This window comes from Durio zibethinus, chromosome 5 (assembly GCF_047325235.1).
Source record: "Durio zibethinus cultivar Kanyao isolate XHJ-2024 chromosome 5, ASM4732523v1, whole genome shotgun sequence".
In the NCBI taxonomy this organism is placed as follows: domain Eukaryota; kingdom Viridiplantae; phylum Streptophyta; class Magnoliopsida; order Malvales; family Malvaceae; genus Durio; species Durio zibethinus.
In genome coordinates this window covers 3,282,878-3,295,901 of record NC_143166.1, presented here as the reverse complement: position 1 = coordinate 3,295,901, position 13,024 = coordinate 3,282,878, and the positions used below count along the sequence as shown (strand labels likewise).

Sequence of the window (13,024 nt, the reverse complement as noted above, 5' to 3'; positions counted from 1 at the left end):
TCATGACACTTTGCTCTCAAGGCTCAATTTGAGTAGGAGAGAGGGGTAGAAAAGTCCTCATCCTGTCTCCTCCCCCATGTGAAGATCCCGAAGAAACAGTTGTATATATTCTGCTGCAACTACCGACATCGAGCTAAGTTCCAACTTTTCTGGTATAAGCTTATTTCATTAGGGAACATATCTTTGGCTGGTTTTGATCGTTCATGTTTGCAGCTGACAAATAGATGATAAGACAGGTTATATTATATTATTTCATCAATTGTCAATTTAATTTTTAAATTTCATAAATGAATTAATGATACATATTTTTAGTATATATTAAAAAAATAAAACAGGTCTAATACAATCTTTCCCCTATATATACATATAAAGATTTCATTTGATATGGCAAAGGAAAGTATGTTGGAGCTTGCCTTTGCAATAATTGAGACCAATAATTAACTAACTTAAAAAGATTTTCAAAAGGATAAACCAAATCAACCACCATATTAAGAGGATTGACTTTTTGACATGTCTTTGTCATGTATCAATAAAATTACAAATTATAATCTTCAACTGATACTCTTATTTTTTTTTTTTTAAATCATATCCATAAAAACAAACTTTTAAAAATTTAATTTTATAAATTTTTTAAAAGTTTCAAATTTATTCAGTGTTAAAAATAAATAAAGTAAGAAGAGACACAAATTAAATTTGATAATTTATGTTATTGTATCGTGTAAAATATTATATTTGTATTATATTTAAAAATTTATATTAATAAAAAAATAAAAAATAGATTTTTTTTAATTTTATTAAATTTATTTATAATTTTTATTAAAATTTTAAATTATATTATATTTATAATTTTTACATCGTATATTATACATCAATATTTTTCAAACCAAAATATATATTGCTTCTGTGGACAAATACTGGAATAGCTTCCCAACAAATCGGTTCAATTATCTTCCAATTTTCCGTGATCACAATATTTTTTGTGAAAGAAAAAGAAGAATTTATTTATTATAAAAATGGAGAAATGTTGCCTTCAGGTTTTGAAAATGAAACTTTAACTCTCAAAGCAACAGGCAAGAGCCAACCATTTGTTTATGTTACTCTCAGCTATCCACATTTCCTCTGCCTTCTACGCACCCTAATCTCTCTTTGTCATCTTCTACCGGTTTCTTCCATTTTGTCAAAGCTCAAATCTAACCTATCTGCCTTACTCTCTTTTGCATTTAAAGTTTGAAAAACAAAAAGCAAAACTGGGTCAAACTCTTTTTCTTTTTTGATCTCAAGTTTTTTATTCACAATCTACCTCTAACAAGGCAAAGCAGGTTCTTTTTTAGCTAACATGGAGAAAAGCCAAGAACTTGCACTGACCCAGATGAGGAAATCAGTTGAAAAGCTTGGGTTTTCAACAGAGGTAAATAACCAATACCCTTTGTGATGTAAATGCAATTTTTTTACACTTCAATTTAGTTTTTTTCTTTTTTTTGTAGAAATACGGGGATCCAACATTGATGAGGTTCTTGATTGCAAGATCAATGGACACAGAAAAAGCTGCTAAGATGTTTGTTCAGTGGCTGAAATGGAGATCTTCTTTCGTTCCAAATGGATTCATATCAGAATCTGAAGTGCCTGATCAATTGGAAGCCAGAAAGATTTTTTTGCAAGGTTCATCAAAGATAGGATATCCAGTCATGGTTGTCAAAGCATGCAAGCATTTTCCTCCCAAGGACCATCTCCAGTTCAAGAGTAATTAGTTAACTCATTGGTTTCACTCTTCTTTATCATGATTGATCAATTCGCTTATACTTTACTGTAATTTTTGGTTATCCATAAGGAAAGAAAATTGTTCATAATTCATGCATATCGATGGAGTTATGATTAGGCTTGCCTGAAATTTGATTCTGTTCCGATTGTTGAAATGATGACTTTTCATCTGGATTGTCCTGATATGAAATTGAAGGGGTCATGTCAGAACGGTTTCATCATAAAGGTGGTACATGACAGGGAAGCCAACAGAAAACTGCCGTCCAATTTTTTTAAAATCGTGTTTGTTGTTTGCGTAGCCCGTAAATGTCCTTCTAGAGAGTTGAACCCGTGGCCTCTGAAGTTTAAAGTATTCTATATTTGCACATAAACTTTATGAGTTATTAATAAATTAGAAGATACTACAATGTAGCTTATTCAAGATTCTATTACATTTTTGTTTGTCTTTTGTTGCATGCAAGTTTCCTTTTATCTTTCTTTTCTTCTTTTTTTTTTAAATTTTAATGTTTCCGAATTTTATTCTTTACATATCCCTGAGACCTCTTTGTTAGCTGAGGGTTTTGAGTTTATATTCAAGCATATTTCAACTACTTCATTCTTTGTAATGACCTGAGAATTGAAACAAAACCTGGAATTTTAGGGTCCTTAGTGCAACAACCTTTGAATTAAATGTCAGAGTAACATCTGACTACATAAATATATTGGTGTTCAATTCTTGAGGAACAGAAGATTTAACAAAGTTATATGACTGGCTCTGCCACTACTTGGTGAGTAACTGAGTATGACAGTTTATGGATGGTACCATGCTGCTGCTATGGTGTATGTGTAACATCATAAGATGATATGCTTATTTCCTTGCATTTGCCCTCCTGTTATCAGATGTTTTACCGTGGCTTCTTTGGTTATTTGCATATGCCCTTCTGTTATCAGATGTTTTACCATGGTTTCTTTGGTTATTGGGAGCAGAAATCTCCATTGACTTCATGTAACGTGCTAAGCCTACATCACTTGGTAACAGGCATTATCCTTCTGCCAAAGAATTTTACTACCAAAATGGTAGAATTATTTGAAATTGATTCTCTCTCATTATATGTTCATAGCACTGGCAGCTTGCGAAGTTTGATTAACTTTTTCTATCTCTTGATGCAGAGTTTGTGGTTTATCTTCTGGACAAAGCCATAGCAAGGTAGTTCTCCCTTTTAAACATGAAGAATGTTTTTGCGGTAAAAAAAAAAGAAAAACAAACAAAGGAGGTTGTTTTGGAATACAAGCTCAAAGGCTCATAAATTCATATATTTGATGCCCTTTATTTGCTTTATTATTATATTTTTTGAACCAGTGAGTTTTCAATATTTCAGCTCTGTGAAAGGAAGAGAAATAGGAAATGGAAAGTTGATTGTCATTCTTGATTTTCAACATATTACGTACAAAAATGTTGATGCACGTGGATTGATAACTGGATTTCAGTTCTTACAGGTAATCCTCTGTTTGATAAAGAACATTCCTTTATGTGGCTTATATAAGAGAAAGAGAACCAGGATAGTGCACGGCTGATAAGGAAAAAAAAAAGAAAGCTTGTCAAATTTTGCTGAAAGTATTTTGGATATCTATTAATATTAATGGTAATTTTTATACTTGTTAGAAGAGTTTTGTCATTCACACCTGTCATCCCTTAATGAATATAAGGGTGAAAAAGTGAGAGAATACCGGTACATATTCTAAACAAATGCAGAAATGACCTGAGCGTAGGGTTGACTCCATAGAAATTGATTCCACCTCCCCAGTCGATTTATATTTTAAAGGTGAAAGGTAAAATATAACTCTCAGGCCGTGAGGCAATGAGGCATGCAATGTGGGCCTGGCAACAACATGCAAAAAATGCTGGAAATTATAGTTCTATCCAGCTCTCCCATTTCTAGACCCTACTTTTGGAATGGTTGGTAATGGCTGTTGTTTTCTTTCTTTTTCCCTCCAAAATGAACGGGTATACAATTTTTTGAGCCAATCTTTTTGTCCCACAGTTGCTTTTCCCTAATTCTCTTATCTAAATTATTTATATGTCTGGATTTTTGTGGTTGGTAATACATTCTGCTACTTGAAACTTGCTAGTTCTGGCTACTTATTTTGACAGTATGGAGAATAGAAACTGAATTCATTTTGGTTCTCCTTGAAAATGACATTCATTTACCTATCAAGCTGGTAAAAAAGCTCTTAATAAAGTTTCATGATTAAAATCTAAAAATCTTAACTTCAAAATAAACTCTATTATGTTTTTTTTTCTTTTTTCTTTTTATTGATCTTTTACTGTTATGAAATTTGGCCTCAAATCTTTCATGAGAAGCAATGCCAAGTAGAATGGCAGGAGGTAATGCTTACTTCATCCAAAATATCATTCAATGACATTATTTCCATGTAGGAGATGGTCACTTTTGAGTTACTGAGCTGTTCTTGATCTCAGTTATCATGCGTGCAAACAAGCTAAATGTTCCATGTGGGCTACAGAATAATATGGGATGAATTCTAAACTCCCCTAAATCCTGACCGATAATAAAGTGAATTATATCTAAGTCTAAGCTCCGTTTTGTAAACTTAATGCCTTTTTTTTCATAGTTATTTAGTCCTAATATTCACTTCGCGCAGGCTTATTTCCCAGAGCGCTTAGCAAAGTGCTACATTTTGCATATGCCACGGTTTTTTGTTAGTGTTTGGAGGATGGTTTGTCGCTTCATTGAGAAGGCAACAATGGAAAAGGTATGTACTATATATTTTTTCCTTAAAAATGATGGTTTTTAGAATCTTAGCAGAAGTGTTAACTCTTTAGATTGGTAATAAACTCACTTGCCCTTATGCATTATTAATGGTAGCGGATAACATGTTTTCTTGATACAAAGGATACCATAGTCTGAGATATGGAAAGGTTTCATGGTGGATAATATGTCTGCCGCATGCAATTTCGAGCATTATTATACCTGAAAAATAAGGATCAATATGCCCCCAACTGCCTAATTTGGCTTGTCTATTATGCCCAACATGGAATTTAGTTAATTTGGATTATGTTGTAGTGAACCAGATTATATTTTGTGATATCCAACTTGGCTTGTTTTGCAAACAATGAATGCAGATTGTAATTGTGACCAATGAGGATGAGAATAAATCCTTTATAGAGGAGATAGGTGAGGAAGCTGTGCCAGTCGAGTATGGCGGTAAAGCAAAGCTGACAACTATCCAAGATGTAGAAGCGCCCCCATTGGAAGGTTGATCCCAACAAAAGATGCAGGCAGCAAGTGTTCAAGTTGACTAATATGGTTACTGCAGCCATTGAAGGGTTAAACTTCCCTTAAAAAATCAATGCAGCTGCCATTAATCCACCTAATTCGAATATTATGTATGAATCATAGTTCCAACATGATGTTGGCTTCAATACAGTATCTTATCATCTTATTCTATAGCTACCATTTGAAAAATAACCTTTTCATGACCTTCTTTAATGGAAATATCATCTTATTAAACAAATTACTAGTGCCTTATTTTATATATTTTATTATATTTCAATCTGCCAAAAGGTTGATGATGTTTTGTTTGATTTCATTAGAAATGTGAAAATTATTTCATCCTTGTTAATAGAGTATTTAGATTCTATAAACAGGATTACAGGGACACAAATCTTAATAATTAAAATTTTTTTTAAAGAAAACATGTATCAATCTTTTAATTTTATTTATGAAATTAAAAATTTACACTAAAATTGAATTCAAAATAGAGATAATGTTTTGTTTAGAGATGTAAATAATACATTAATATTCGTAAATTATTCAGGTTTGACTCGAATAAAATTTAAATTCGATTTAGTTATTATTGAATCAAATTCGAGTTCGAATAGTTTGATTTATCAATCGAATTGAGTTCGAGCATTTTTATATTTAATTCGAGTAATTTACGAGTCTAATAGAATTTTTATATTTTAATCTATTTTAATTATTTAATTAATAAAATATCTCAAATTCAAGTTCAAGTTAGAACACAAATAATTAAGCTTTTATTGAATATAATAATTAAGCTTATTTTACATATTAATCAAATTTAATTAAATAAACTTTAGTAATTTGATTTTTATCTCGAATCAAATTTGAGCTAAAAAAGTAAAATTTAATTGAATTTAAGTTGAATTTCGAATCTCGAATTCGAAATCAAATTCGATCTTAATATTATATCAGTTCGAACTCAAATGATTAATTTTTTTAAAATAATTTAGTGAAAAGGAGTTATTATCCTTCAAATTTAGGGACATGAATGAAATTATATAAAAAAATTACTATTAGATTAAAATATTAATATTTAATTTAGTAATTTAAACATTTTTAACTAATAAGAAGCGCAATCAAATTATAATATTGAATTCTGTTAATGACATAATTAAATAAATACAAGAAAAAAAAGAATTTTAAAAATTGAACTCAAAATGAAAAAACTAAGTACATATCTAAAAAATTAAATAAAATATAAAAAAAAGTCCCAACCTTTTTGTTAGTTTTTTCAATGAATTAATCAACGAAATCGAAGCGGTCGCTAGAGCTCGTCATAAAAAAAAAGCCTTCGTCGCTATTCTTTCGTAAGTCACAGCGAGGAAGAGAAAAGAAACCACTGTTGTCGCTGGCGACAAAATCACCGTCGTCATAATATTTGCATATTCCATCTTCCGCCACTGCCGCCTCCGCCAACACAACCAGTGAGAATACTATTTCTTTTTTACCTCAATTTTAATTCTTAAGCTTCAGATCTTTACCTTCTGTTTCCTGTTCCTGATTACCCTAACTTTTTGCGATTTTAATTATTTTTTCTCTCAAAGTTCAATTTTTTAAAGTTTTTTTTTTTAAAAGGTGCGATCTATCTTTTCTTTTTTTTATTGTAATAATAATAAATATGATAACATTTCTGTTAATGCCACCATATAACATCAGTTAACCAATTTTCTTTCTTTTTTTTTTTTTACATTTATTGCTAATTGTAAATTTATCTAAGTGTATAATTTTATTTAGAACTTTCTAGAAGGCTTTTGATGAGTTTGGAGAAACAATGGCAAGCCATTCAGGAAGAGGAGCCCCTGCAAATGGTTCCATCTATGTTTGTAATTTACCTGAGGGAACCGATGACACTATGTTAGCCGAATATTTCGGGACTATTGGCTTGCTAAAGGTATAAACTTTTACTTAAAAAAAAAAAAAAGATATGCAGCTGTGTGCGTAATTGATCGCTTATTTTTGTGTTTTTGCTGATTTTGTAGAAAGATAAGCGAACTGGTCGACCTAAGATATGGTTATACAGAGATAAGGCGACGAATGAGCCGAAAGGAGATGCTACGGTTACTTATGAGGATCCGCATGCTGCGTTGGCTGCTGTTGAATGGTTTAACAACAAGGATTTCCATGGGAACACAATTGGTGTTTTTATAGCAGAGAGTAAGAGTAGTAATGCTGGCGGAGATCCTCCAACTGTGGCTGGTGATGGTGTTGGATTGGAGGAAGATGTGGCTAAGGACATAAATGGGGGTGGTGGAGGGGGTAGAGGTCGGGGTGATGCTTCAGGAAAAACCTGGCAACAAGAGGGAGACTGGCTCTGTCCAAATACAAGGTCTGTGATGTGATATTGGTGAGCAGCTTCTTCTTGCTCTTTTATAACACATTTTCTTTCTATTGTCTCTAACTATGATTGTTATGTAGATACTTCCTCATTCAAAAATTTCTGGTTGCAGTTGTTCCAATGTCAATTTTTCCTTCCGTGGTGTGTGCAACCGCTGTGGAACTGCTCGACCTGCAGGTGCATCCGGTGGTGGTGGAGGGGCTGCTGGTCGTGGGAGGGGTCGTGGTGCCCCTGACTCTGGAAGTCATGGGCAAGCGGTGGCTGCTACTGGTGGACTTTTTGGCCCGAATGACTGGCCTTGTCCTATGTATGACTTTTAGTGCTTGTGAAATGTTTCTTTTCTTCTGGTCCTTGTGTGGTCTAGGCATAGATTTTTAGTTTCTCCACCTTTATGTAGTGTTTACACTTTTTAGCACTTCCACTGTGCAAATGTTCAGAAATGGGCATTTTTTATATTCGAATGAAAAGTCTCTTAAAAGCAGCATTATTCATGTCAGTTCTTCCAACTTTTGTTTTATAGGTGTGGCAACATCAACTGGGCTAAGCGTACAAAATGCAATATTTGCAACACCAATAAACCTGGTCACAATGAGGGTGGTGTGAGGTATATGTTAACTATTTGACCTGTGTTAATCTTAGAAAATTAAAATCTTTGGGAAATTTTCATTGAAAATTGATTTACTTTTCTATGTTGTTTTGCTATAGCTGTATCATTTGCTTCATTTCATTCTTACTGTTAGAGTATCCTTGAGGTAATTTTGACCTTTAATTTATATATAAATAAATCATTTTTTCCCTGTAATCTTGCAAATATTTCTGTTTTCTTTAATTTACCTTTTGGTTTTGGCTGAGCATTGGTCACACTTCTTTCCTTTCTCTCTCTCTACCACCCCAAAATATGATTTGTCTTTGGTGTTGGATGAGCTTTGGTCATGCTTGATTGGTTTTGGATGAGCATTGCTCACAAAGCTCAGAACCATGTTTCACTCATAGTGGAGATATTATTGGGGTTACCATTACCAATGAAGCATGCCAGACTTCCTTCCTATCCCTGCCTTTCCCAATAAAGTTGCTAAAATGTTGCTATGCTTTCTTTGGAATGCATTATTCCTTTGCTTACCTATCATTAAAAATAAAGTGTTTTGTGCTTCCTTTACTGGAATGGGTGGAAAAATAAAAGCAAATTCATTACACATTCTAATTCTTGTTTTTGCATGTGCTCTTCCTCTTTCATAGTTAACAGATTTTATTCCTGATTACAGGACAAGCAATGGTCTGAAATGTAAACTAGTTTATTATTTTTATTATTTTAAGTATCCCTTTGAAAATTCTTTATGTGGAAAATAAATGTTTTATGCTTTGATATTGTTTGCTTTTTCCAATGTGATCTTCAGAACTCTGGTTTTAGTCATTTCTGTTAGATATGTTTCTCAATTATTTTGCTTCTGTTTAGGGCTCCATGCAAATGGAAAAATTTGGTAATAGTAAGGGTTCAATGTGCTGGGTTGGATCCTACTTCCTAATGGCGTGATTGATTTTTGTTAGTACAATTGGTATCTAACGCTCAAAAGTTCATTCCCATTATTTTACCATTGACTACTCATTTCTAGTATGTTGTGCTGGTGGCTACCTACAATCAATATGTGGAGCAAGAAGACTATAAGATGCAGGATATTTGTTCCTGAAGAAAATAGCTGTTTCATGACTTCATATATTTAATGACGTACACATTCACTAATGTTGAGTGAAAACTGAAAATGCAAGTAGTTTTACTATTATGACCTGAATTGAACCTATTCTTCAACACAGTGCATTCTAGTTCTTGTAAACAGTTAGCAGTGTTACTGCATATATATTCTTGTTCTGTGCTCCTGCAGCATTCCATGGTGTGGTTAATCGATTTTTTCGAACATTAGTTTCGTTTCCTCACCTACTTTCACTCCCACCATTCCATTGGTTTGACTCATTTAATGTGCTTGTCGTAAGTGGAGTGAAATGCTAGTAAGTTGTTTATGTCATTATGCCAATTTACTGCAGTTCTACCAAAGCTTTTGCCCCTTTTAGTTCTTTGATTTTTATGTAATGGAAAAGCTTCTTACATTTGCTTTAAACTTGTGTTTAACAGAGGAGGACGTGGTGGTGGTTACAAGGAACTTGATGAAGAAGAGATAGAGGAAACAAGGCGACGTCGACGTGAGGCAGAAGAAGTAAAATAAATCTCCACTATCATTACTTGAAGCTTGATTCATTATGTATCTTAATGTGATGGCAATTATGATCCAATTTCAGGATGATGGTGAGATGTATGATGAGTTTGGCAATCTCAAGAAAAAGTTCCGAGCCAAAACACAACAAGCTGAAGCTAGAAGAGGGCTACCAGGTTCAGGTCGTGCTGGCTGGGAGGTTGAGGAACTAGGTATTGGGATCATTACTTAAATAACTGGTTCATGTTAGGTTGTGGTATTTTAAGATACTGATTGTCATACATGTTAAGGCTATTACAATTTTGACAGCAAGACCAAGTGAAAGATTTATGGCCCTTCTACTTAGGCTTGCTAGGCACCCCACATTAGTTTGACTAGTGATTATGTTTTACTAAAAATATGTGGGAGGTAACTTCGTTTCATATCATCCTTAGACAGATAGATACTTGTCCAAAACTTCTGTATAGGTGTAGAATACTTGACACATCTAAAATTTTAAGGGCAGAAAATTTCAACGTAAGGTATACCTCTAAAACTTATCTATTGTTTTATACATATCAGACACTGTAGGGCTGTGCCTATTCATGTTTGTTTTGTCTATTGGTGATTTAAAACAATGAAACCAAAAAAAAAAAAGGAATTTTGTTGTCCTTTTTTTTTGTACCAACCAGATTAAACCTAGTTTTGTGTTAGTTTAGTTGTAATTTTGTTTTGGCCTTTTAGTTAAGCTTTCTCGATGAACAAGCCTGCCCGTGTATATGGTATACATTAGTTGTGACCAAAAAATTTATTACTTGAATGCACGCAAATAAATCGGTAACATATATGTACGAGTTTGTAATGGTTTAAATCAAACTGCAATATAACCTTTCCAATGTAAATAGCGTATGAGTTTGTAAATAAAAACTTAGAAAGAGAATGATATGTAAGTTTTAGCTAATTAATGAGAAGAAAGGCTCTTGAAATCAATCGACAATCAACTTTAAAATGCAGAATACCGTAGGAGTTAAAAAAATGTTAGCATTAATATGAAAAGATATATATTTACTTATAATGTATTATTGTTGTATTTTATCATGTATTTTAAAATAATTGTGTATATATACATATTTATGTATGTATATAACTTAGATCTTTTGCATGCCTTTCAAACCAGTGAGTTTATCAGGAATAGCTAGATTCAGATTCTCCGACAATTTCTTTTGCACCTTGGTAGCAACTTTGCTTTCGGCTCTATTTAACCAACCTTTAATTACAAACTGTTCATGTTGGCTAAATGAGTCCTTTACTTCACTCCTTATGCGGAAACGACCGTAGTCAATGATCTAGAGATAGTGTTCAAGTGTGAATTATTGTTGCACACAGTGCACTTGTGTGTGTTTTTATGTATATATGTATATATTTTTCTATTTCTTCTTTTTCCGATTGTTAAGGATTGTACAATTGCTTTGTTCGTATGCAAAGGAACACTTAGCGCCCTGGCTTGCTCTCTTATTGGGTTCCCACTGTGCCCTCTTCCATATTTCAGCACATAGTTATGTGACATTTGGGTGCTATTTTTCTTTTTCCCTTACGTCATCAACCATGCTACTTGGATGCTTGAAGATGAAATGGCCTGAGAGTTAAACAATTTCAACCTGACGTAAATTTCAAGTAAAAAAAAGTGGTCTTTTTTTTTTTTCAACTTAAATAAATGAATAAATAAATAAATAAAAGGATTTCCTTGTTTCAGCTGCAGTGTATTGGTGTTTGGAGTATCTTAATGTTTTAATAAAAGTGATTGCCTGGCAGGTGTGACGGACAGGGATGGAAGAGAAAGAAGCAGAGATAAGGGAAGGGAGCGGGATGATAGAGAAAGTAGCAAGAATAGAGATCGTGAAGATAGGGACAAACGGCATAGTCGAAGCAGAGAGAGGGATAGGGAAAAGGATCGCGGCCGTGATTATGATTATGACCGAGATAGAGATTATAGATGGGATAGGGAACGAGATCGAGATCGAGACCGAGACCGAAGCAGGTACTTTTACTGAAAGGAAGAATCAGTGTCTTATTAATGTGCTTGATATGTCCTATTTGGTCCGGAAGATGGCACTTGATTGAAACTTTGGAGTTGAATTGGCATCTTTAATACTACTCTCTGCAGTTTGATGTATTTCTACATTTACTGTTGTGCTACTGTAGGAATCATTGCTGGCTTAGATTTTGAGGATGGAATATTTTTCAAGCAACCTTTTATTTTTATCTCCTTAATTTTGAACTCAGGCTATTTTTAAGCATTAATGATCCTCTCGGAGCTTTTTAACAGAACTATGGCAAAATCTTTTACTATTTAAAGATGGAACTTCGGAAATTTTCGCCTGCACATGCCAACAATAGAAATAGAAAATGAATTAATTAGAAAGAGTTATTAGTTTATGAAGCTTAGTGAAATAAACTTGAAAATGCCTTAAGCATAGAACCAAGCATTCGTTTTGGTTTAATATGACAGCGAAAGTTTTCGAGGTTCTCTCGGTAAGGAATGTTTAACATTTGACAAGGCCTTGAAAGAGGTGATCGGATTTGTGTAAAATTAAAATGTGATGAAGCAAATGGAGAGGCGCCTCGGCCATGAGGGGGCGGTGCATGTGTCGGGCTGGAAGCCTAAGTCTAGTTACTATGCAGCTTTAGGTGGGATCCGTAACGCGATCTTTTTGGTCTAGGATTTGTGCGCGATCTGTGACACATGCAGGTTAACTGGTTCAACCAGGGATTGTGGCTGATTGAGATCAGATCATGTCAAGTTTGTTGAATTTCACGTGGACTTACAGAAATGGACTTAGGTCATTCCAATACGGAGCTAGATTCTAGAACTAGAATCTAGGAGCTGACTGTGTCTTAGCGTTGGGCGTTCAGGCGGCGGGCGGGACAGACAGATGTTCGTAGCCATCAGCCATGTGAAAGCCAGAGGCGTGGTGAGGAAAGGTCTAAAACAGAGAAGTATCCCTTTTATTTTCAAAATTTTGAAAACATTAAAAATGTTTGGTAAATAATATTATGTAAAATAAAAAATTATACAGACAATTTATTTGATTATTTTTCATAATATTATAACATATTGGTATCAAATACTTAAAATTTTAAAATAAAATTTTAAAAAATAAATAAATATAACATTGTATTTATTAAATAAATTTCTTTTATTTTAGTAATATTATTTAATAGTAATATTTAATAAACACAAAAATTGTACTTATGCGATACATTAAACAGTGAAATAGTACCAAGCCCTAAGAATATTCTGAAAAAGGTATTGAGAAAATCTTTTGAAATTAAATTTTGTGCAAAATTGGACTTGCATCGAAAATAAACACATTTTACCAAATAAAAAAAAAGTGAAGATATTATTGGCAAACAAAACTTTGATTTTTTATTTTTAAAAATTACAC

General features: G+C 33.1%; 2 protein-coding genes across 5 annotated transcripts; both read left to right on the top strand.

Moving 5' to 3' along the window:
* The first annotated feature begins 1,039 nt into the window (after positions 1–1,039).
* LOC111282396 (SEC14 cytosolic factor-like) lies at positions 1,040–5,271 on the top strand. Its single transcript, XM_022870463.2, has 6 exons — positions 1,040–1,408; positions 1,485–1,740; positions 2,908–2,944; positions 3,117–3,234; positions 4,399–4,509; positions 4,880–5,271. Exons 1-6 carry the CDS (start codon positions 1,337–1,339, stop codon positions 5,015–5,017), a joined length of 732 nt encoding a protein of 243 aa, XP_022726198.1. The 5' UTR covers positions 1,040–1,336; the 3' UTR covers positions 5,018–5,271.
* A 996-nt stretch (positions 5,272–6,267) lies between these two features.
* Positions 6,268–11,879, top strand: LOC111282460 (transcription initiation factor TFIID subunit 15-like). 4 transcript variants are annotated; one of them, XM_022870548.2, is made up of 8 exons: positions 6,268–6,484; positions 6,805–6,951; positions 7,040–7,386; positions 7,508–7,702; positions 7,916–7,999; positions 9,521–9,602; positions 9,685–9,811; positions 11,391–11,879. In XM_022870548.2, the coding sequence occupies exons 2-8, from the start codon at positions 6,832–6,834 to the stop codon at positions 11,627–11,629; spliced, it is 1,194 nt and encodes a 397-aa protein (XP_022726283.2). In that variant the 5' UTR covers positions 6,268–6,484; positions 6,805–6,831; the 3' UTR covers positions 11,630–11,879. The 4 variants fall into 4 exon arrangements, with proteins under 4 accessions (XP_022726283.2, XP_022726282.2, XP_022726284.2 ...); XM_022870547.2 differs by having other exon boundaries at positions 6,286–6,484; positions 6,795–6,951; XM_022870549.2 differs by having other exon boundaries at positions 6,362–6,484; positions 6,808–6,951.
* Positions 11,880–13,024: the final 1,145 nt, after the last annotated feature.